General features: G+C 40.9%; 1 protein-coding gene and 1 long non-coding RNA gene across 2 annotated transcripts in view; one reads left to right on the top strand and one right to left on the bottom strand.

Annotated features, from left to right (window-relative positions):
- Positions 1 to 12677, top strand: part of LOC132540474 (uncharacterized) — a 47012-nt gene extending 34335 nt beyond the window's left edge. The window contains exon 3 of the long non-coding RNA XR_009551671.1: positions 12133 to 12677. This is a non-coding gene — a long non-coding RNA (uncharacterized LOC132540474). The remainder of the gene's footprint in view (positions 1 to 12132) is intronic.
- APOD (apolipoprotein D) lies at positions 1353 to 24292 on the bottom strand. Its single transcript, XM_007517423.3, has 5 exons — positions 24112 to 24292; positions 17630 to 17788; positions 10881 to 11002; positions 5056 to 5144; positions 1353 to 1831 (listed from the first exon to the last, which is right to left on the bottom strand). The coding sequence occupies exons 2-5, from the start codon at positions 17753 to 17755 to the stop codon at positions 1596 to 1598; spliced, it is 573 nt and encodes a 190-aa protein (XP_007517485.1). The 5' UTR covers positions 17756 to 17788; positions 24112 to 24292; the 3' UTR covers positions 1353 to 1595.
- Positions 24293 to 25622: the final 1330 nt, after the last annotated feature.

The following is a 25622-nucleotide window of genomic DNA, read 5'->3' as shown; positions in this document are numbered from 1 at the left end:
AAAGATACTCTCATGCCTGTGGTTCCAAAGTCCCAGGTTCAATCCCCTGTATCGCCATAAACCAGAGTTGAGCAGTACTCTGGTAAAAAAAAAAAAAAAAGTCCTTGGGATATTTGTAACATTTAATATAAAGCATCAAACAGTCTCAAGTGCTCAAGGCAATTATTATTTTATATTTATACTACAGAATCAAAAGTCTAGCCAAAGAGTTTATCTTTCTACTACTTTTCTCAAAACAGAAATGTTCCATGAGCCCAATAAAACTGAAGGATGATAATTCTGAGGTCTTCATGATTTTTAAGATCACAATGTAAAAAAAAATCTCAAGGACTCCCTGAATTCAAACACCCAGAGGCATGACTATCCAACCTTTGTGGGCACCTGTGCCCTTGAGGGAGGGAGACTTTCTCCAAGCTCCATAACTCTTGTCACATGCTGCTACACGTGACCCACTGTTTTGACTACTACTGTGTCTTTGCTTGTCAGCCTCCTTCACTGTGGTTCTCCCATGTGGTGTACTGGGCCTAGAACTTGGCTTATGTGCAGGGGAAGGCAGGTACATTCCCTGGCGAGCTATTTAATCTGTCCTAGGAATTCTAAATATATATATTTTTTGCCTCCAGGGCTATCGCTGGGGCTTCTGTACTACGAATCCACTGTTCCTGTGGCAATTTATTTTTATTTTTATTTTTTGATAGGACAGAGAAAAATTGGGAGAGGGAGATAGAAAGGGAGAGAGAAAGACAGACACCTGAAGACTTGCTTCACCTCTTATGAAGCGACCTCCCTCGTGTAAGTAGGGAGCCGGGAGGCTCAAACTGGGATCCATGCGTGGGTCCTTGTGCTTTCTACTATGTGTGCTTAACCTGGTACACCACCACCTGGCTGTTGGAATTCTATATTTTTCCAATGCATTGAAGCTATTGGACCTCTGTAAGTATTATAGTCAACAAATATTATAAAGACTAAAACAATGCTTTTCTTTAAAATATTCCCATCATCTTCATGAGATTCCCTTCTTCCCTGTACAACCCCAAGAGTGCCTCATCTTCAGCCAGAATCTGAAAAGCTCCTAATGAGCAAGGAGACACTTGCAGCACGCTGCCTGTCAGACTCAGAAACCCCAAGCGGGTTCTCCTACAAGAGTGCCTGGTGCAGGGTGGGGACACCTGGATTCAGATCCCTCAGGATAGGCCTTTGCCATCAGCTTTCCCTTTCTGGAAACAGGGTTTCTTAATTCTTAAGGGTTTAATTCCCTCACCCCCATCCCCCCCACCCCTAACATAGCTGTTAAAGATTTCCAAACATAGACGCAGGATAACTTATCTCATTAAGAATTGACTGTGAGCACAGCAGATTAATAGCACATTTATTATTGGGCCTGGAAGGTGACATGGTGCATGGCTAAGTGTTTGGGACAATTTTCCTTGAGTTCCTTTCTTCTGGCTTCTGTCGTCACATTTCCATCTTCTTTGTTGCAATAGTTACCATGGCTGGTTGGACAGTCTCTATGAGGGGAGGGGGTGGGCAAGGGTCGGGGGAAGCAAAGTGAAAGAAGTGCCGTGGAGTGGATGCATTCTCCCTGTACAGCCCAGTTACAGGAACTCAGGGCAGTCCATATGGTCTGAGATAGTCATTTTCTCCGTGTCAATATTATTCGAGGCCAGGATAGCTTTAAGGTACATAACTGTTTCTGATTGGAGGTAAGGATTTCTTCCCAAGATCCAAACATAATCCAGGTGGAATAGCCATAGGATGTTGGTGCAGGAATACACAAGGGCGTAGTTCACATAGTCGGTGGCCAGGACCCAGTACGGAGCTGGTGGCATCACTGAAAACCAGAGAATGGTAGGATTAGGGGGACCAGCACAAGATAAACCTGATTTCTATGTCCCTAGAAGCCAGGCTTTGGGGAATCCAAGTTATTTGATATCTGTGGTTTTTAGTTCTGGTTTGATGTAAAATCATGGGCATGCTGAAAAATAAATACAAGGGTCACTTCCCCCCATCTCTCCCCTGACTCTGTTCTGGAGGTGGTTGGTGCTTTTGCAAGTCCCTCTGTGATTCTAATATTCAGACTGAGTTCTGAGACATAATTCTAGATTTTCCCTTTGTGGAGGCAGATTTGCTTTTGTAAGCCAGAGCAGGGGGCTAACTAGATCTCTCCACCACTACACACCACCATCCCTGCCCCCAGACTGACAGCCTGCATTTATCACTACTGCATGTGAAGGTACCACTTCACCAAATGGAATTAAGACTATAAGTCAGGGGCCCTAGGCTTTGTGAGTCCATACCACTCAGCTTCCTGAAGAACCTGTCTAAGGGAGGAGGCAGTGACTGATGTTGGTTTGTTTATTTTTCTTCTTGTGTCACCTTCAAAATTCTCTTCATTTTTCCAAGTCAAACCTGAGATCAGCTCTTGTGAATTGCCCTGGAAAGCTGTGGGCAGAGCTTGGTTGGGATCCAGGACCCAGCTGATTATTAGGACAACCTAACAGGGGTACTCCAAATGACTACATAGCAAGGGCCCTCCTACCCTTGACTCTCTACCTGTCTGTAAATACCTGTCTGCAAATACAAGAGCAGAAGGGCCCTTGGAAAGTTCTGGATGACAGCCTTGGTGAGGCTATGGGCTCAAGACTAAGTGTTATTTCTGACTTAATTTTCTGGCACCATTCCTCTCCGGCATATGTCATATATCTGTTCTCGCTGAATTTCCTCTCCAGCTGAACCGAGAGTTCTCCAGTCCATGTTGATTAGGGGAAAAATATATTTTCCTCCTCTACTAGGAGCAGCACCATGTCTTTTTTGCTCACACACTCAGGCACGCACATTTTTTTTTTTTCTTTAAAGATCTAGTTCTCCCATCCAAGTACTAACCAGGCCCGACCCTGCTTAGCTACGAGATCAGACAAGATCGGGCGTGTTCAGGGTTGTATGGCCGTAGACGAGAAGATCTGGTTCTCAAGCATACATTTAGACGAGAAGATCTGGTTCTCAAGCATACATTTACCCAGGTATTTCCCTTTAGTAAGGAAAACTTCCTTTTATGTTCATGAGGAAACTACTACTCCTACTGCTTCTAGAAGACACTTCAACTCTCTACTGTGATAGAGAGGACTGGCCCAACCTGGTTTCCTACTCCATGGATCCTCCCAAGCTCTGGGCTTCCTTTCCAGGTCTTTTCTCCTGTTATTCCTTTAAGACATCCTTTCCTGTAATCTGTCGTACACCTGCAAGACTTAATGCAAACATCTTCAGCCAGAATAAATCTCTTTCTCCTGTACTTTCATAGCCAATAGTTCCTGCCTCTCTTTAAGCTCCTATTGCGAGCTTCCAAATTCTGTGCTGTGCATATAATGCTTGGCCTTCACTCAGCTGAGACATTGGAAACCAAGGTTTGGTTGTAACTCTGCCTCTAGTTAGTTTAGTGACCTTGCCTACATCACCTGGCTTGTCTGTTCTTTGGCTTCCTTACTTATAAAATACCAACTGAAGGAGGCATGTAGAGAGCCTTTAGCTTCTTTTTCTTTTTTTTTAAAGACTTTGTTTATTAATGAGAAAGATAGGAGGAGAGAGAAAGAACCCGATATTACCCTGATACATGTGCTGCTGGGGCTTGAACTCAGGACCTCTTGCTTGAGAGTTCAATGTTTTTTCCACTGAGCCATCTCCCAGACCACAGAGAGCCTATAGCTTCTTACAGAACACACATTATGTGTTGTCTAGTTTGTCTTCACAGACCCTGGTCATGTGTGGAGAGAGCATTGTTTTTTTTGTTTTTTTTTTTCCCCTCTGGAATCCCTATCTTACATTTTTAAGTAAGAATTTCACTGCCCCGAAGTTGAAAAACAAGATCAGAAAAGAAAACACAAGTAGAACCTGAAATGGAATTGGCGTATCACACCAAAGTAAAAGACTCTGGGGTGGGTGGGTGGGGAAAATACATGTCCAAGAAGGATTCGGAGGACCTAGTAGGGGTTGTATTGTTATATGGGAAACTGGGGAATGTTATGCATGTACAAACCATTGTACTTACTGTTGAATGTAAAACATTAATTCCCCAATAAAAAAAAATTTTTTTAAGTAAAAAAAAATAATAAAGAATTTCACTGCTCCATTCTAGGTGGGAGGGAGGCAGGGAGGCAGGGGGCAGAGACTGGTAATGGTTCCTCTGGAACCTGGTGACTTCATTCTTTCTTCTTACATGGGAGTGAATCATAAGCACTTTTGGAGTTAGAAACTCACATTTTGGGCCTGGGCAGTGGCACAACCAGTTGAATGCACATATTATATTGCATAAGGACCTAAGTTTAAGCCCCCAGTCCCCATCTGCTGGATGGAAGCTTTAAGAACAGTGAAGCACTGCAGCAGGTGTCTCTCTGCTTCTCTCCCTCTCTATTTCCCCCTTCCTTTTTGATTTCTGTCTCTATCTAGTAATTAAACACATATAATATTTTTTAAAAAGAAACTCTCACATTTCTAAGCAGATTTCTCCAATGCATCTACATCAAAATGTCACTAATATTTGGAGCTTCTCTGTATTCCTCAGCCCAGAGCTCAGAAGGCAGATACTATGTGATTAAATATCACTCAGTGGCCATGACCATATATATAGGAAGTGGTAGAGCTAGGGCTCAAACATATCTTTGTATCTCTTTTCCCACCAACCTTTGTACATGTTAGTTGTTCTGCTAATGACTTAATTTTTCGGTTTCATCTGGGAAACAAGAGTGGGTTGGGCCCCCTACTACTCATGCCCTGCAGGCCCCAATCTATTCTTCTTCTAGTGAAACTCTGTAATATATATTAAATATAAGTTATATTGGGTAGTGTTAGGTGTTTGAACTATTCAGGGACAAGGGCCAGCTTTGTCTTGTCTTCAGTGCTTCCTGCAGAAAGTGACTGCCAGGTAGTAGATGCTCAGTAAATGTTTATGCATTGAATCATTGCAGGGGACTCTCAGATGGAACGGTGGTACTCTAACCCAGGACTTTAGTCTTTAGTTTGCACATCTCCTCTCACCCAAATCTGAGAGAAGTGGATACTTACTCGAGGAAAACTTCACTTCCAGTTTGGCAGGCTCTGTGAGGTTGCCTTGGGTGGCTTCACCTTCAACCTGGTCCATGGATCCATCAGATCTGGAATAGGTAAACAAACAAACAAAAACCCCTCAGCTTTTTAAAAAGCAAGAATTAATGAGGACAAAAATTATAACATTAAAGAATCTGGCAAACAACACTGATTTGTAGTGAGGGAGGTTTTTGAAGGCCAGGCAAGCTGGAGTTGCATTCTCTCCTCTTTCCATTTTGACTGTCTCTGAGACCAAGTGGGAGAAGAGAGCCATAGAGGTGATAAGAAGCATCAGTTGCTAGTCCAGGAGCTTGTGCAGTAGATACAGTTGACTCTTAAGCATGAGGACCCAAGTTCTATCCCTGGCATGAGGGAGTGACACTCTAGTTTTTGTTCTCTTTCTTTCTCTCTCTCTCATAACTAAATAAATATTTAATAAAAGTTATAGTAACCGAAGTTCTTCAGGATTGAGTAACATGTTAGGGTCTTGCACTTGAACTATTTTTCTGGACTGTGTGCAATGGCCTATAAGGCCATTTCTTGCTCTCATACACCAAAGAGAGAAGTAATAAAAGAGGGGGAAAGAAAAAAAAAACACAAGCAAAATGGTTTAACATACTGTTTTACTTCTCTAAAAATGAAAATAGATTGGGCCAGCCAAATATCTCACTTAGTGCACCTGCTTTGTTAGACACATGATTCAGGTGTGAACCCAGTCCTCATCACACTGGAGAAAGCTTTGGGGCTGTAGTGTTTTCCCTCTCTCCCTCTGTCTCTCCGTCTTTGTCTCTATGTGAAAAAAAAATCTGCCTGTAGTGGTGAAGCCCTAGAAAGAGATAGGGTGGGAAAGAATGGATCAAAGGAACAGAAGAAGGCTGACTTGCTTATGGAAAGTGCAACACACAGGATCCAAAGATTTGTACGCTCCCCTCCTCCTTTTAGATCTCAGTAATATCACATGACATCATTTATCCCATAAGAACAACATGGGGTCTACTGCATGAGCTCTGAGATCTGTAGTTTAGCAACCTTCCAACTGAGTGAGGGAAGAGTTGGGTGAAGGCCAGTTGAAAGCAATGAGGCAGTGAGAAAACATAATGCCATTTCAGCAATTCTCAGGGGCACTCAGATCTCAGAGACATTACATGTAAAAAGATGTGCTTACAAGTAATTCTACCTTATAATCAGTGATGTCATCTCTTTCTAGGTGATATAAGAAACAGTGGCATATCCTGGAAGTGATGGTCTTCAATTGGATGAGATGCTTTTATTACTCTTTTGGAGGGAGTTGGCCCTATTTCTAGATAACTCCCAAGGAGACCCTGGGGCTAGGACAAAGAGAAAGGGACTGGAGAAGGAGGCAATGGAGGGAGGGAGCACAGATGAAGGGCATTTTCCCTAGGAACCTGAGAAGGAACTGCTTGTCCATGAGTCCTCAAGGGGCCGGACCAACTAAGATGAGAGAAGTAGCATATGCTAGAAGTCAGTAGATTATGGTTACTGGTGAAGGGTGGCCTAGAAACCAGACAATAAGCAAGGGGAGGGAAGGGAATGTGGGAAACATATTCTGATGTTCTTGGATGCCCAGAATATTCATCACTGTGTGTGGCTGGAGCCCATGCCTTAATCTGTCATTCTCAGTGTAAACTCAGTAAGAGTCCCAGGAAGATCTTGTACCAACCATCCATCAACAAAGACAAGTGCAACCATAAACAATAGTAACTAATAGTAATCAAGCATTTCCTATGTTCAAGGCACCATTCTGCATGCATGTATATACACGTGTGTGTATTTGTGAGTATATAATATTTATTCATTTCCATAGTAAAACAAGCCACTAAGCAAGTTTCTATATAATTGCTTAGTAACAGACAAGTCTCTCCCCAATAACCACTCCCCCTCCCTTTTCATGATCCTTTATGTTTTATTTCATAATAGTTTTCAAAACACCAGCCTCTAAATATAAACTCACAATTGGCCAAAAGAAAAATGTACTTTAAAAAAAAAAAAACACCAAAAACTAGAGCACCACTCAGCTTTGGCTATTGGCAGGTGCCAGGGATCAAAACTGGGATCTTTTACTACACTACCTCCCTGGCCCTATGTATCTATTTTGAAGGATAGTAGGAGAATAACAATAGTAGATAATGCTTATTAAGCATTTAGAAGCCCAATATTATTCTAAGTGATTTGCATGTGTTTTAACATTAATGTTACAGAGAGCTGAAGATGGCAGTTATATGATCACTGCCATTATAAAGGAAGAAACTGAGGTCTCAAGAATCTTCATAGCTAGCTTAAAGACTGCATCCATTGTTAGTGGCAAAATTAGGGTTGAAAACCAGGCAGCTTGATTCCTAATTCCTTCAGTTCCCAACCCTGACTGTGGTCCTTAAATTCTCTGACCCTGACTATAGACATTCTGCCCAGACTATCTGCTGTGTCCTCTGCTTATTCCATAGGAAGAGAGAAATTAAACCTTTTCCCCAGACTAACAAACTTTTCTCTCTTCCTATGGAATAAGCAGAGGACACAGCAGATAGTCTGGGCAGAATGTCTATAGTCAGGGTCAGAGAATTTAAGGACCACAGTCAGGGTTGGGAACTGAAGGAATTAGCTCTTAACCAAGTGTGATCCTAGAAGCTAAGTGACCTAGCACTTGAGAGGCAGCTCACAAATGCCTCCTGACCACACCCTAAGGAGAGATGAGGAGATTTAATGGGTTTATGGATCTGTGCCATGTCTGACTCTTAGTCTTGGAAGGAGACAAAATATTTCAAATTAAGTCACTGTAACTTTGGAGGCTACAAAATTCCTGTGATATTTCTGGTGGTGTGCAGCTCAACTCATTCAGCCCTTCCTGGCCTCTGAAATAAGTGGATTTTTTTTTTTTTTTCTTCAGAGATCCTCAAGATTTTCACTCTGCTCCTAATTATGCAAGGCCAGGGGTCCAGCCCATTGTGCTCTCCTAGGAAGCTTAGTGGAAAGCTGGCAAGCCCTGGAAGGCCCTTTTGAATCTGAGAAACTTCCAGGAGGAGCTGGAGTTGCTTTTCTGGGGTTGAACACACAGTTCTCAGATCCTGGAGGGGACAGGAAGTACAACCTTTTATTCACAGGCTTTCTTTTGTCTTCTCCCTATTTCCATTTTAATTCTGCCTGGTGGTGGCGCACCTGGTTGAGCACACACATTACAATGCTCAAGGACCCAGGTTCGAGCCCCCGGTCCCCACCTGCAGGGGAAAGCTTCACAAGTGGTGAAGCAGGGCTGCAGGTTTCTCTCTGTCTCTCACCCTCTCTATCCCTCCCTTCCCTCTCGATTTCTGAGGGTCTCTATCCAATAAATAAATAAAGATAATAAAAAAAAAAGTTGTCAAAATGACCATAGGGTAAATTACTTTGTTTCTCTGTACTTCACTTTCCTCATCCTACAGAAGCATGGAGTTAATGAGAGAGGCTGCCTTAGGCTTGCTATGGGAGTGAGTGAATGTACTCCTTTATACAGAAATACATACACACACATGCAGAATGGCACCTTGCACATAGGAAATGCTTAGTTACAATCAATTACTGTGTATTGTTGCTCTTATCTTTGTTGATGGAGGGTGGTTGGAGGTTCTTTAATAGTTATCTTAAAGTTTCTGCTTGCTTACTTATTTATGAATAGAAAAATGTAGAGAGAAATCAATAGGAGAGGGAGAGAGACAGATCTGCAGCACTGCTCATGAAACATCTGCCCTGCAATAGGGGACCAGAGACTTGAACCCAGGTCTTTGCACATGGTAACCTTTGTGCTCTACTGGGTGTGCCATCACCTACCCTCTTACGCTTGTCTTCTAAATTATGAATTTGTGGGTCAAAATGCAACACATTTGGAAACTAAAGTAATGGAAAAGTAGATTTCTTTCTTTTTCTTTTCTTTCTTTTTTTTTGCCTCCAGGGTTATTGCTGGGGCTCTGCTCCTGGAGGCCATTTTTCCCATTTTTGTTGCCCTTGTTGTTTTTATTGTTATTACTGTTGTAGCTGTTGTTGTCATTGGCTAGGACAGAAAGAAATAGAGAGAGATGGGGAAGACAGAGAGGGGAAGAGAGAGAGATAGACACCTGCAGACCTTCCTCACCTGCCTCACCCCCCTACAGGTAGTGAGCCGGGGGCTCAAACCAGGATCCTTACTCTGGTCCTTGCACTTGGTGCCATGTGTGCCTAACCTATTGCGCTACTGCCCAGGCCCCTGAAAAGTAGATTTCTATAGACTAGATATAGCTTAGTATGTGGCTATGTTTAAACTTAATAAATTAAAAAAAACATTTTTAATAAAGGGGAGAGGAGAGACCAAAGCATTTATCCAGTTTTATGCAGTTCTAGGATCCAGCCTAGGACCTCACACATGCAAGGCATGAGATCTGCTGACCAACCACTTCCCCAGCCCCTTGAATCTTGCTTAATAAGAGAGGAGTTTCTTGACTGTTCATGCTGTCTGCAGATGGGATAAGTTACAGTTACATGTGATGAGTATTTAGTTCCTTGAAAGATTCAACCAAAGCTGGATGCCTGCTGCCAGTTGGTGATATAGCAAAAACTTCTATTTTTTTTTTTTTTTTTTGCCTCCAGGCTTATCCCTGGGGCTTGGTGCCTGCACTATGAATCCACTGCTCCTGTGGCTTTTTTTTTTTAAATTTGTTTTCCTCCCTTTTGTTGCCCTAGTTGTTTTATTGTTGTTGTAGTTATTATTGTTGTTGTTATTGATGTTGTTGTTGTTGGATAGGACAGAGAGACAAATGGAGAGAGGAGAGGGAGACAGAGAGGGAGAGAGAAAGAGAGTCATCTGCAGACCTGCTTCACTGCCTGTAAAGCGAACCCCTTGCAGGTGGGGAGTTGGGGGCTCGAACTGGGATCTTTACTCGGGTCCTTGCGCTTTGCACCACATGAGCTTAACCCACTGCACTACTACCGGGCTTGGTGCCTGCACTATGAATCCACTGCTCCTGTGGATTTTTATTATTTTTTTGGATAGGACAGAGAAGTTGAGAGGGGAGGGAAGATAGAGAGGGGGAGAGAAAGGTAGACACCTGCAGACCTGTCTCTGCTTGTGAGGCAACCCCACTGCAGGTGGGGAGCCGGCATCTTGAATCGGTATCCTTGAGCTGGTTCTTGTGCTTTGTACTATGTGCGCTTAACCTGGTGCACTACCTCCCACCCCCCACTCCTCTAATATCTATTTTTTAAATAGATATTAAATATATTTATCCCACCCCACTCCTTTAATATCTATTTTAAAACTCCTTTAATATCTAATTTTATTTTATTGGGTAGAAACAGAGAAAAAGAGAGGAAAAGAGATAGAAAGGGAGAGAGAAAGAGACACCTGCAGTACATCACTACTGGAGAAGTTTCTTCTCTCCCCCGCACTCCCTACAAATGGGACTGAGGGCTTAAACCTGGGTCCTTGAGCATGGTAACATGTATGTTTAACTAGGTATGCCACTGCCCAGCCCCCAGAAATGACTTCTTAGTTTGACAATGAGACAAGATGTTCCTCTTCCAATGAGAACATGAATCCTGCAATTTGAATCCTGTGTCCCTCTCATGGGCCAGTACACAATAATGTACTCAGCAAGTGGTCATGGACTGCAGCCCCACCATCCTTCTTGCCTGAAGTTTAGGACTGGTTGTGAGCAGGCAGTCAAGGCACAGTAATGTCTGCATCCTCCCTGAACTGGACGGCAAGGACACCCAGTCATCCCAGGATAGCTCTCTGCAGGACTGGCTCCAGGATGTGCATTGCCTTTGAAACCACAGACACTCACATCATCTCCTTGTTTATCACTTTGATGTTTCCGTTTTCCATCAGTGAGTAGCTGGCTTGATTGCAGGTTCCCTTCTCAAAGCTCACTGGAATCTTCTCGATTTCGTACCATCTTCCAAGATACTGCAGAGATAACAACAGGCAGAGTGAAACCTGTGGTTCTCTGGAGACCTGCAAACCCTTCCCCATTGTTGTCTTTCAGAGCAGAGCCCTTTCCTGGGAAAGCCAGGTAGAATGGTCTGCCTTGTTTTCAGCGTGACTGAGCAAGATATTGATTCAAAGGGAAATAAGGGAATCGGATGTGTGGGCATTGGTTGAATGCACCTTCTATTTCTAAAGTGCTCTTTATTTAAGTATGCTCTCAGCATCCCCTTCAGTCAAAATCTATGAGAAATTCTACACTCTGTCAAAGGAAAGGGACCTTTTATTGCAAACTTTCTATTGTTCAACAAGCCATCTTTGAATTGTGTATAAAGTCAGAAATTGCTGTAGGGTGTGGGAACTCTGGTACTGGTTGAATTCTCCTCATATAACCCCAGTGGTCATAAAGGCTTTTGGCAGTTGGTTGGGATTTAGAGGACCTGGATCATTCTTACTTTGGGCACTTGTTCTCAGTTCAGAACTTCAAAGTATAGACTAACTGTGAACTTCTGGGTGAGGGAAAGGATGGAAAAATACCCTCAGTACTCTCATACAATACCTCTTATAGAGATAACTCCAAAGATGGTCCTGAAATGAGTGTAGCCTGCACTGTCCCCAGCTGTGACCATGAGCTGTGAGCTCAGACCAATAGGGATTTAAAGGTTACACAGGCTCTTGTACTAAATATAAAGATGTATTTGTGCCCTGGGTCAGGTGGATGGAGATAGTTAATTTTTTTCACAGAATTTTTTTTTTTTTTTTTTTTTTTACCGAAGTGAATGACCATCTTCTGGGAAGTATAGGTTTTGAACCTGAGAATTTTTTTTTTCAAGAATGGGAACTACTATCTGCCCTAAGCCAACTTTCTAGCCTTTTTCTCTGTTCTGACACCATTTTTCTCAGACAGCATCTTTATCCAACTTCATGCTAGCTATCCAACTTAAGTAAAAACTACCATAGTCATGGGCCCCTAGAAACATGCCTAAAAATGGACTTCCTAGCTTTCTTCTACTCTAAGATCCCTATTGTCATCTGCTCTGTTCCTACTTTTTGTTTCCTATCCATTAACCATTTTCTCTCTCTCTCTATATATATATCCTGCCACCTTCTAGACACCAAGCTACAGCTGCTATCATGATTCCATCCTGACTTCTCTGGGCAGACAATCTCACCAATGTGTTCTGAAATCTCACCTTTCCAGAGCTCTACCCCTCCAGGGAATGATAGAAACAGGGGGTATGGATCAACCTGCCAATGCCCATGTCCAGCAGAGAAGCAATTACAGAAGCCACAACCCCTACCTTCAGCACCCAAAAACAATTTTGATCCATACTCCCAGTGGGGGAGAAATGATAGGAAGAAGAAGAAAAGAGGGTTCTGAACTCCAGCTCCATCAGGAACCAGAAAGAGAAGAGGAAAAGGGAGGGACATTTGGATGTAGTAACAGGATTATGTGGGCTTGGAGGGGAAGAGAGGACTGGACCTGGAAGAAAAAGGGGGCAATTATGTACAAAGGCAGACAGTTGTAGAGATGATAGTTAACCATTGTCTGCAACCTTAGGAGAATTGCTATGGCTTGCAATGGAGGGATTGAGGATTCAGAACTCTGGTGGTAGGAATGGTGTGGAATTATACACCTGTTGGCATTTAATTTTGTAAATCAATATTAAATCACGAGTACATTTTTTTTGAAAAAGAAATAACTTCAAATTGCATTCTTCGTGGAAGGTTTTGGCAATACCTGTCAAGCTGAAAATACATATACTCTAGCCCAGCAATGTCCCTTCTGCAAAATGTACAGTAAGAAATAATGAATGTGCAAGGTTACTTGTTGTAGTACTCTTGGTAATAAATAATAAAAAACAGGAAGCAGCCTAAGTGAGCATTAGTAGGGGAGTGGGTAAATGAAGATATGCTCGTACAATGGAATGTTATACATCCTCTTTTGAAAGAGTGATTGTGCTCATCTCTAAAATACAGTCAGTGGGCAAAGAGCCAGTGATAACTGTGCACATATTAAACTACCTTTTGTGTGAAAATAGTGGGAAAGATTATTATATTGTCTTATTGCTTGCTGTCAGGGAGTTTTTGCACCTGTGCAATTCTGTAGCTCAAAGTAAACTCTTATTTTTCTTTTGTGTGTGTGTGTGTGTGTATAAGAGAAAAAGAGAGAGAGAAAACTCCCCCCACCCTCCACCCCCACAGCTGGAGACTGAGGGCTTGAACCTTGGCCTATACACATGGTAATGCATGCACTCTACTGGCTGTGCCATCATCTGGCCCTGCCACTTGGAGTTTTAGAGGCCACTTGCATTGTTCCTTCATCTCAACAGTGAGTAAAAGCAGGCCAAATCCTTCTCACAATGCACGTCTGACTCTTGTTTCAGGTCCATACCTCTTTAACCATAGTTGGGGAAGGTTCCTTGCTTTTTAGTGACCAAGGTGGGTCTGTATGGATAATTCTTGACATCTCAAAGTCCATAACCTTAACATCAACCATGTCTTTCCTTCTACGTAAAGTAACAGTATAGATTCTAGGGATTAAGTGAAGGACATAATTCTATCTACCATTGTCATATACATATTTGCTTCTATACTTAGTCCTTATCTTCTAATTATCATTATTTTTTGCCTCCACGGTTATTCCTGGGGCTTGGTGCCTGCACTACAAATCCACTGTTCCTGTAGGCCATTTTTTCCTTTTGTTGCCCTTGTTGTTTATCACTGTTGTTGTTATTATTGTTGTTGTCATTGTTTTTGGATAGGACAGAGAGCGATTGAGAGAGGATGGGAAGACCAAGAGGGGGAGAGAAAGACATCAGCAGACCTGCTTCACCACTTGTGAAGCAACCCCCCTGTAGGTGGGGAATCCGGGGCTCCAACCGGTATTCTTACACTGGTTCTTGTGCTTCTCACCACTTGCGCTTAACCTGCTGCGCTACCACCTGACCCCACAATTATTATTATTATTATTATTATTATTATTATTATTATTATTATTATTATTATTAACAGTTTTACTGGGTAGGCAAATTGAGGCTGGGAACAGATATGGGAGGAACATTTTTCCATGTATATTCTCTTCTACTATGGGAAGTTTGAACTATTTGAATACATTTAACCCAGTCAAAGTATTAGCTGAAGCTACTGTAGAAATTAAGAGATGGGGGCTGGGGAGATAGCCCAGTGGGCATGCAAAAATACTTTCATGCTTGACGCACCAAAGGCCCCAGGTTCAATTCCCAGAACCACTATAAGCCAGAGCTGAGCAGTATTTAGGTAAAAATAAGTAAATAAATAAATACAGATGTAAAAAATGCAAAAACTAAGAGATATATTAATCTTAAAAAGTTACAATAGGGATTAAAAATATACTACAAATAGGTGACAGTATTGCTCTGTGATTAAATATATTACATAGATAGCCTAATCACTTATTAAAGCACACAATTCAATTAAAATCACCGATCATTAGTTCATCAAAGAATAAGACTGAAAATCAATTGGCTTCATAATCATAAGCCAGCACAAAAAAAAAACTCCACTTCACTCAATGCAATTAAGTAGTTCTATTATTGTTCAAGCGACTTCAATGTTCTCTAATGAAAACTAAGGCAGCATTATTTTCTAGAAAAGGAGAAATTCAAAGGTGGAAGATTGATTTTCTCTTCTTTTTTCCCCTCTTTATTTATTTATTTATTTATTTATCTATTTATTTTCTTTTAAAAATATTTTTATGATTTGTATTATCTTTACTTTTTTATTGAATAAACAGCCAGAAATCAAGAGGGAAGGGGGAGACTGAGAGGGAGAGAGACACCTGCAGCCCTGCTTCATCACTCACAAAGCCTTCCCCCTGCAGGTGGGGACTGGGGGCTCGAACCTGGGTCCTTGCATATTGTAACATGCAGTCAGCCAGGTGTACCTTCACCGGGCCCCTCAGGTGTTTGTTTGTTTGTTTTTAATTTCTTTATTGGGGAGTTAATGTTTTACCTTCAACAGTAAATACAATAGTTTTTACATGCATAAATGGAAGATTGATTTTCATGTCATGCTTCCTCATGATCTTATTTTATTTCTGTGAAAGCCTTTTCATCCTTTTAGGTCTCAGTTTCTCTATATAAGGAGAATGCAATGTTAAAAAAAAAAGGCTCTTGAAAACAAAAAAGTAAAACTATGATTTGCAAATGACAGGATTTGATGTATAGAAAAGTCTAGGGAGTTGGGCAGTAGCACAGAGGGTTAAGCGCAGGTGGCTTAAAACACAAGGACCAGCGTAAGGATCCGGGCTCCCCACCTGCAGGGAGGTCGCTTCACAAGCGGTAAAGCAGGTCTGCAGGTGTCTATCTTTCTCTCCCCTTCTCTGTCTTTCTCTCCTCTCTCCATTTCTCTCCTATTCAACAACAACAACAAGGGCAACAACAATAATAACTACAACAATTAAAAAAACAACAAGGCAACAAAAGGGAATAAATAAATATTAAAAAAAGAAAAGTCTAAGGAATTGATATACACACAAATCATTAGAACTAACAAATGAATTCAGGGAAGTTGGCATTCTAAGATCTATACAAATTAAAAGTAATTTTGTACTTACAATGAATAATCTTCAAGTGAAATTAAGAAAATTCCATTAATAGTGGCATCAAAATAATAAAATACAGATAAAATTTACTAAAGAAATACAAAACATTTACTATGAAAACATTATTAAGATAAATTAAAATAGTTAAGTAAATGTAACAATGTGTCATATGTATGAGTTGGAAAACTTAAAATTGTTGTGATGGCAGTATTCCCCAAACTGATTTACAGAGTCATTGTGGTCTCTATTAAAACATCAACTGACCTCACTGAAGAAATTGACATGCTAATTCTAAAATCCATATGGGAATGAAAGGATTAAAAAAAACCAAGCTGGAGAACTCAAACATTCTGATCTCAAACTTACTACTAAACTAGAGTAATCAAGATTGCATAATACTACATAAGGAGAGGCATGTAGGTAAATAAAATAAAACTGGAAGTCCAAAAATATTCTTCTATGTACATGGTCAATTGATTTTGACAAGAACATCAAGATGTTTCATAAAAGAAAGAATTCACTGCCCAACAGAGAGTGGATATACACATGCTAAAGGATAAAGCTGGATTCCTTAATGTCAGAATATAGGAAAAGTTTAACTTAAGATGGATCAGAGACTTAAACTTCATATCTAAAAGGGTACAACTCTTAGAAAGCAGAAATCAGGGAGTCGGGCTGTAGCGCAGTGGGTTAAGCGCAGGTGGCGCAAAGCACAAGGACCGGCATAAGGATCCCGGTTCGAACCCCGGCTCCCCACCTGTAGGGGAGTCGCTTCACAGGCGGTGAAGCAGGTCTGCAGGTGTCTATCTTTCTCTCCTCCTCTCTGTCTTCCCCTCCTCTCTCCATTTCTCTCTGTCCTATCCAACAACGACAACAACAATAATAACTACAATAATAAAACAACAAGGGCAACAAAAGGGAATAAATAAATAAAATAAATATTTTAAAAAAAAAGAAAGCAGAAATCAATCTTCATAATATTGAAAAGGCAGTGTTTTTTTCAGATATGACACCAAAAACACAAGAAGCAGAAGAAAAAATAGGCAAACATAACTTGATGAATTATGAAAAACATTTGTGTTTAAAGTGAGACATTAGTAAAGTGAAAAGGCAATGCTCAGAATTGGAGGATGGGAGGAAAAATTTGCAAATTGTATACCTGATAAGGGAATATGTGTCTGAAACATGTAAAACACTCTCATATTTCAGCAGGTGCAGAAAAATAATCCAATTAAAAAATGGGTAAGGGGCTGGGAGATAGTTCAGTAGGTAGGACACATACATTAACATGCCTTATGCTCTGGGCTAAGTCCTTGGTATTGCAAGGGAGCACCATGAGCAGTACCAGAAAAAACTCTATGGGTGGTGGAACAATGCTTTTTGTCTTTCTTTTCCTCCTGTCTCTGTCTTACCTTCTCTCCTCTCTCCCCTCTCCTGAAGTAAACATTAAAACAAACAAACAAAAAACTACCTGTACCCAAGTCTTCCTTTGGGCATTCAGACTAGAATACTAAAGCTTTTCTGAGGGTGCTTAATCAAACAGGAAATGACAAGGCAAAAGAGAGTTTAGTCTTACCACAGCTTACTTTTTTTTTTTTTTTTAATGGACAAATTTATTTTCATGGCAAAAAAAAGGATGCTAGATAGCTACAGAATAACACACTCAACTTTTTTTTTTGAGTAAACAGATTCTTCAACTATAATTATTAACACATAAAAGATCTTTCAAGAATGGAAAAAATTAAAAATAATCTTAGATAAGCTATTCATATCACAAAAGAAACTCTAAAGGATGCTACTTCAAACAGAGGGTAAGTAGTCTTACAGGGAAATTCTGACTTATAACAGGAAAAAAGAGAACACAAGATTGGTAGCTATGCCCATAAATAAATATTGATAAAAACAAAAATATATAATTAATATGTGAATTGAAAAGGAGAAACAAAATACAAAGCAACAGTCACATAAATCAGAAAAAGTGGAATAAAGCATGTCCTAACATCTTTCTATTATTTTTACCATACCTTATTCACATCAAAATTTTCCTGCACTGGAGGAGTCGGGCACTTCCCTAAATGAAAGGCTTGTCCCTCTGCCACCTGAGCGAGGCCAGCCAGCGCCGAAAGCAGCAGTAGTAGAGCCGTCACCATCTTGGAGCTGGATGGTTATGGGTGAACCTGGAATTGAGAGGAAAGAAACAGCTGGAGTCACTCTGAGCTCTTGCAATCAATCACCAGAGAAAGATTTCTGGAACAGCCATTTTTTTTAGAGCCTCCACCCTATGGGGCTGCCAGTGAGGCCTTGTACCTCCTAGAGTGCACATTCTGTCTGGTGCTGGAGCTTGTATTTATTTTTCAAGCCCCCTTCATCTTACTATGTGTTTTGCAATGGGCACTGTGTCTCATTCTCCTTGGTATCACTCACAGAATTTTTTGTGTCAGGTACAGGTGAATGGACAGAAATAATGTCACACAGAGAGGTAAGGAAACAGAGCTGGAATCTCCAAATGAAACTTCAGAGTGAAGGGGGAATGAAAAAAAAAAGAGGGGGGAATAGCATAATATTTATGCAAAGCAAAATATTAAAAATATTAAAATATTTAAGCCTCATGCCTGAGGCTCCGAAGTCCTAGGTTCAATCCCCCACACCATCAGAAGCCAGAGCTGAGCAGTGCTCTGGTAATTACAGTACTGACACAGAATTTAGTGTTGGAGAGGTTTATTAAAGAAATGCCTCCCTAGCTCCAGCCCATCCCTTGCCATTCTTCTGGGCAGTTTATCAAGCAAGGTATAGTCAGATAACTTTAGTAGGTGTCAGCATGCTGGGAATTCAGGGTCACCTGATTGGGTTTGAATTCTGCTCTTGCCAATACTAAAATTCCATCCATTTTTTGCTTTATTTCCTTGTCTATTAAGGGAGGATAATAATCATACCAACCAAGCTTTAAGAGAATTGAGGTGATTGGGTAGAGGTAGATAGCATAATGGTTATGCAAAATGCCTCTCATGCTTGAGGTCCTGAAGTCCCACACCACCATAAGCCAGAGCTGATTAGTGCTCTGGGAAAGAAAGAAAGAAAGAAAGAAAGAAAGAAAGAAAGAAAGGAAGGAAGAAAGAACTACCATCAGCCAGAGCTAATCAGTGCTCTGAAAGAGAGAGAATTGAGATGATTTAGAGAGCAGTGAAAATACTCAATAATCAGAAATAAAATGGTCAATAAAGGCTAGCAATTGTTATGAAAAGCTGAAACAAATAATTATTACTAGAATGTATTGACAAAAAAAAAAAAGTTGGCAGAGGCTAGTTAAGTAACTTGCTTGAATATTACACTGCTTTGCTCTGTGCTTGGCCCTAGGTTTGAGCCTGGTTCCCACTGCATTGAAGGGAGCTTCAGTGCTGCAGTCTCTTTCACTCTCACTGCCTCTCTATCTCCATAAAAAGAAAGGAAAGGGGAGTCGGGCTGTAGCTCAGCGGGTTAAGCGCAGGTGGCGCAGAGCACAAGGTCGGCATAAGGATCCCGGTTCGAGCCCCTGGCTCCCCACTTGCAGGGGAGTCGCTTCACAAGCGGTGAAGCAGGTCTGCAGGTGTCTATCTTTCTCTGCCCCTCTCTGTCTTCCCCTCCTCTCTCCATTTCTCTCTGTCCTATCTAACAACGACAACATCAATAACAATAATAACTACAACAACAACGAAAAACAACAAGGACAACAAAAGAGAAAATAAATAAAAAAAATATTTTTAAAAAAAAGAAAGAAAAGAAAGAGGAAGAAAGAAAGGAAGGAAAGGAAGGAAGGAAGTTATTGATTTGCATAGAAATAACTCAATTGAACTCGGATAGACAGCATAATGGTTATGCAAAATGACTCTCATTCCTGAGGCTCTGAAGTCCCACACCACCATAAACCAGAGCTGATTAGTGCTCTGGGAAAGAAAGAAAGAAAGAAAGAAAGAAAGAAAGAAAGAAAGAAAGGGAGAAAGAAAGAGAGAATGGAAGAAAGAAAGAAAGAAAGAAAGAAAGAAAGAAAGGGAGAAAGAAAGAGAGAATGGAAGAAAGAAAGAAAGAAAGGAAGGAAGGAAGGAAGGACTCATTTGGTCTGACTCAGGATTTGCAAGCTGGAGGTTCCAAGTTCAGTGGAGCCACATGTACTAGAGTGGTGCTCTGACTTCTCTTCCTCTCTCTCATGTGAAACTCTACCTTATAAGAAACATATACTTTTTATTCTCTTGTTGGTGTTTTTCACTGGTGATATGCATTTAACTAGAGAAGGACTGGTGACTAGCATGTAACTGCAACAAGCAGGGTAGGGTCAGGAGGCTGCGGGTCTATGGGCAACTATTTGCATATTTGCACCCCAGGCTGCTCCTGGGTCTCTTTCCCTGCCTGGCTATCAGTCTGCTCTTTTCCTTGTGACTTTGCCTGTGGCTGCACCAGAGCTATTTCCAGCTCATCCTCTCTGTGATGAAAAGGACCGAATCAGTACAAGCAAAATTTTCTCAGATCTGAGCTTTTTAAAAGGATGTGTCATAAGAATAATTATAACCACTTTATTATGAATCTCTAAACCTCCAAATAACCTTAAATAATCAATAGCTTTTCTTCTGGAGGTTTTTTGTTGCCTGGATTTCAAAAGAACAATTACATAATGAATGAAAATGCCTGCTTGTGGGGTACAGTCAGTGAGGGGTGAAGGTTTAGTGAGGAGTAGACGCTGAGTCCCATCTTGAGCACTAAGTCTGCAGTGGGACACCTTCCTTAACCTTTGATGTTCCTTTTGTAGTCAGATCCATTCATCACACAAACACTTCTTTTTTTTTTCAAACCTTGTGGTGGTTCTGTATGTGGACAGATGGTATTAAAAGATGGATTTTCAGAAACATAACCTAAACTCAGAAAACTTAGCATCCATTTTTAAAAGGCTTTCTGAACCACAGAGCTTTACTTTTGACTCCCAATAGATCCCAAATTAGTTGTCTTCTTTTTAAGATCTATTTATTTTGTTAAGAAAGAGGACAAATGAAACAGGATGGCGGAGGACCTAGTGGGGGATTGTATTATTGTGTGGAAAACTGAGAAATGTTATGCATGTACAATAGATTCCAAATTAGTTGTCTTCTTTTTAAGATCTATTTATTTTGTTAAGAAAGAGGACAAATGAAACAGGATGGCGGAGGACCTAGTGGGGGATTGTATTATTGTGTGGAAAACTGAGAAATGTTATGCATGTACAAACTACTGTATTTACTGTTGACTGTAAGACATTAGTCCCTCAATAAAGAAATAAAAAGGGGGGGGATGAGAAAGGAGGGTGAGAGAGACAGAGGATCAGAGCACTGCTCAGCTCTGGGGAATCAAACCTATGGCCTCTGGGGTCTCAGGCATATGGATTGGTGTTCTTAATAGACTGAACTATCTACCTCAAGCTTAGTGTCTTTCCCAGATGATCTAATCTCAAAAAACATAGCTGCTCACTATGTACATTCAATGGGGTGCTCCAACTGAACAGGACTTTGATGACTTTTATTCCACCCTGCCCCAGGAGTGAAAATGGGGAAGGTGAGGCCCAGAAGAAACTGAGCTGGGACCCAGACCCCATCTGCACGCTCCCTTCTGTAGTCCCTCTGAGCCCCAGCTTCTTTCCGTACATCATTTCTGCTGGCTTTTGTGAAAATCACTATGCAGAAACCTTTTCCAGATGAGGTCAGGAGGTTAGCTAAGATCCTTCTGCACGTCCAGACAGTGCACACTGCAGGACCCAGTTAGGTGAGCAGGCCATTCAGCTTTGAGAAGCAATGCTGTTTTACAAACATGCTACCCATGGTATAAAATACTTCTTGGCTTTGGTTCTGGGCTGTATGTATTGTCATGAGACCATATTTCCTAACTGCTCTCTGTTGTTTTTCTGAATTAACTCACACTGCTGCTGAGAAAACCAACTGCTTGTTTGAGGGCAGCACCTTCCACGCACTGCCCGATGAGGCTCCTTTATGTGGCAGTTACTCCTCAAGCCAGTCTCCATCTTGCTTTGATAAATATTGAAAATATTCTCTTGTGGGCTGGAATATTTTCTTAGATTTGGAGGAAGATTTCAGAGCAAAGCTAATTCCCCTTGATTACATTTCTTTCAAAGATCCCTCTTCACTTTATTTAGTTACTTTTATAATGTGGTGCTGGGGCTCAGGGCCTTGTGCATGTGTGACAGTACTGCATGCGCAATTTTTTGTGCGTTCCTTTTATCTATAGAGGGAGAAAGAGGTGAGTCACTTCAGTGCTGTTCCATCATCTGGTACTAGGCTTTGAACCTGCATTTGAAGCACGGCGTGTGTTCTGTCAGATGAGTTAGTCATCTTCTAGCTCCTATTTTTATAACAGAGGCCTAGGTACTGCTCAGCTCTGTCCTATGTGGTGCTGGTGACTGAACCACAAACATCACAAGTCTGTGTTCTTCCATCAAATAGCTTATTGGCCCAAAGAGGCCTTTTTATTGGTTTTTCTTTTCTTTTCTCTTCTTTTTGATTAAAAGTAAGGAGTTAATGTGCAGCTTTATTCTTATGGTTAAGTGTGTGTGTGAAATAATACCTTTTAGTTGATAACATTCACACTTTTCCGTTTTTGCAATACCCCTTCCAATCTAATTCACCCAATACTTAGTGAGCAACTTCTGAGAGTATAATACACTATTAACTTACATATACTGTACATATATGCATCCTTTTTTGTAAGCAAAGATTATAGATTTATTCAGGGAAAGAGGCTTGGTATATGACCTTGATCTTGAGAACTGAGGAAAAACAGTCTATTTTTTTCATCTTCTAGTACTGACGAGAAAACTTCAATTAAAATTAAAAATTAATTCGTTGTATTATTTTAACAAAATGATAAGTAATTTAGGCCTAATTCTAGGTCAAGGAACTACACTGACCGCTAGAGTGTAATGCTTGTATGTCCAAGGTTTCTGGTTTTACCTCTGGTGCCACATGTACAGAATGGTGCTCTCTCATCTTTCTCTGTCCCTCTTGTGAAGCACTCTTTATTTCACATGACCTCAATAAAATAAATCTTAAAAAAAAAAACAAGGAGGTAAACTTAATTCCACTAGAGTCATAGTGAATTCATCCTGGCTCTGAACTGATGCAAACCACTGCTCACAGCCACTGAGTTTCTCTAGGGTGAGAGCCGGGCGTTGGTATTTCTGTGTGCTCTGTACTACATCTCCACCACACCCTGTGAGCAATGACACTTTTATATGAAAGAGCCTGAATAAATAAATGCCAGGTATCCAAAGCGTCTGCACTTTCTATACCTGCCTATTAGTGTGGACCTTGTCTCCAGTCTCAAGTTGGTGACGAACACCAAGGATTAGATTCTTTTTTTTCTTTCTTCCAGGGTTATTGCTGGGCTCGGTGCCTGCACCATGAATCCACAGCTCCTGGAGGCCATTTTTTCCCCCTTTTGTTGCCCTTGTTGTTGTAGCCTCGTTGTGGTTGTTATTATTATTGCCATTGTTGATGTTGTTCGCTGTTAGATAGGACAGAGAGAAATGGAGAGAGGAGGGGAATACAGAGAGGGGGAGAGAAAGATAGACACCTGCAGACCTGCTTCACTGCCCTTGAAGCTACTCCCCTGCAGGTGGGGAGCCGGGGCTCGAACCGGGATCCCTATGCCGGGTCCTTGTGCTTTGCGCCACATGCGCTTAACCCTCTGCATCACCACCCGACCCCCCAAGTCTTAGATTCTTATGTTTCACATGAGAAAAATAAAAATACATTTCCACAAGTAAATGGATCTTAACAACCTATTTAGTTATTGAATCTTACACAACAAAACATGACTTATGAAGGAAACGCTGTTGTGTGGTGCTGTTTTCTAGCCACACAGTGAACTCCAGTACAATTGGGTAACAACTGCCTGAGAATTCATGGATCTAGTATTGATTGGAATGTGAAGAACTTTCTCATTGTCTCCTATTGTCTACAGAGGGCACATAGAGCAAGCAAAAGACCTTGAGGTGAAAGGATATCAGGTTGCCACCCCACCTCTGGCATTTGTTGATAGTCTTATGCCTGTTCTTATATTTGAACCTCGATTTCCTCACCTGAAAAATGACATTAGTAACCTTTCTTGTAGTATCACTGAAGGGTTTAGAACTGAGACCACATCTGTGGCGCTATTGGCACAAATGCTCAATCCTGTTACCCATTTTAGTTAAAAAGAAACAACCAGAAGTCAAAACCCTCTCTGTTTTAAGCACTACTTATCATAAATGAAAATGAAAATTACCAGGGACCAAGTGGTGGTGCACCTGGTTGAATACACACGTTACAATGCACAAGGACCTAGGTTTGATCCCCTGGCTTCCACCTGCAGGGAGAAAGCTTCACGAATGTCAAAGCCGTGTTGCAAGTATCTCTCTTTCACCCTCCTCCTCCCCTCTTGGTTTCTCTTTGTCTGTATCTAATAAATAATAAATAAAGTGAAATGAGTTGAAAATGAAAATTACAATACTTACCTTTTTCTTTCTATCAGTATGAAGGCAATTTTCATATGCAAAAACCATCCAATCTGAAATGTTTGCCGTGGTGACTAGCTTCTCCCACGCTATTTTATAAGCTTCACCAGGTCATTGATGTTTAATTTTAATGCATGCCACACCCCCTACAGTCCAGGAAAGCTGGTCTAAAAGCTTAGCTCTGTATGAAATACAAAGATGGGATATTATGTCTCTCTCCCTCCCACAATTTCCTTCACAGCTGCTCCCTGAAGAAGAAGCAATGAGATACTGTTTGTGTGTAAGAGATAGAAAAAGACAAAGTGCATTCATTCAGGCCATCTTGCTTTACTCTGTGGATTTTCTAATTTAATTTTCTCAGTTAGAATGCACTTTTAAGTTCCAATATGATGAGTTGCAGCATGTTTCCAAACACCTGAAACTTGTTTTTCATTTTTGTGTAAATGAAAAATCAACAGTCCTATTTCCTGAAATGGGGCATAAATTCTACCCCATGTGGTTTCTGGTCTGGAATGTGACTCAGGCAGTGAGTTAGATTTGGCTGTTTTGTATGATTCTATATAAGATGTTCATTTCTCTGAGCCTCAGTGTCCCCTTGTGAGGTAGTGACTGTCATTTCTGACTCCACCAGAGATATGAATGTATAAGGGAGATGCTAGTTCTGTAGCACTTGGGACTAAAAGTAGAATGCCAAAGGTAACTCTACAGTATTTCTCTGTACTTTCAGTCACTTTCAGGCGACATTCTAGGCAGTCCCTTTATTGCTGGAGGTGAGAGTACAGGTGAGGATTTAAGCCAGGGGAACTTTTGGTTGGGCCTCATCTCTCTGTGTGAAAGAAGCAGCTTTGACTCAGGAACTAAATTCTGTACCTTTGTGATTAGCAAGAGATACTTTAAGTGTCACATAGAGAAGAGAGTGCCTTTGCAGTAGATTTAGATTCCTGAATAAAGTGGTCTGGGAGGTGGAGCAGTGATAAAGCTTTGGACTCTCAAGCATGAGGTCCTGAGTTCGATCCCTGGCAGCACATGTGCCAGAGTGATGTCTGGTTCTTTCTCTCTCCTCCTGTCTTTCTGATAAAAAAAAAAAAATCTTTTAAAAAAAATCTTAAATAAAACTCACTCTCAAAGTTGTAATTAGTGGAGAGAAATTTATAGTGGTAGACCTCATAAACATTAAAGGTAATAGTTTTGATTAATAATCGTTTGACTTCTGATCAAAACTTCTATGAAGGAAAATTAAATTAGAATAGGAAGATTCCATTTTCCCTTGTAACCCTGAGAGGATACAAGGTCACTTTCCCCTCCCCCTTGACCCTTCACCTAGGCAGCTTCTAATGAGGCAAAGGCCATATGCAATAATAATTCTATATCTTACATTCCCCTAGTCACAAGAGAATACCCTAGATAGTCTTACTGTATTTTCTCTAAGATCTTGCACTGGGACATAACTCAAGGTAGAATCAAGGGATTCAGACCTTTACTAGGGAACAAAATGAAACTATTCAGCATGT

The sequence above is a fragment of the Erinaceus europaeus genome, chromosome 9, assembly GCF_950295315.1.
Source record: "Erinaceus europaeus chromosome 9, mEriEur2.1, whole genome shotgun sequence".
NCBI lineage: Eukaryota > Metazoa > Chordata > Mammalia > Eulipotyphla > Erinaceidae > Erinaceus > Erinaceus europaeus.
The sequence above is the reverse complement of the archived record's forward strand: the minus strand, read 5'-3'. Positions and strand labels throughout refer to the sequence as shown.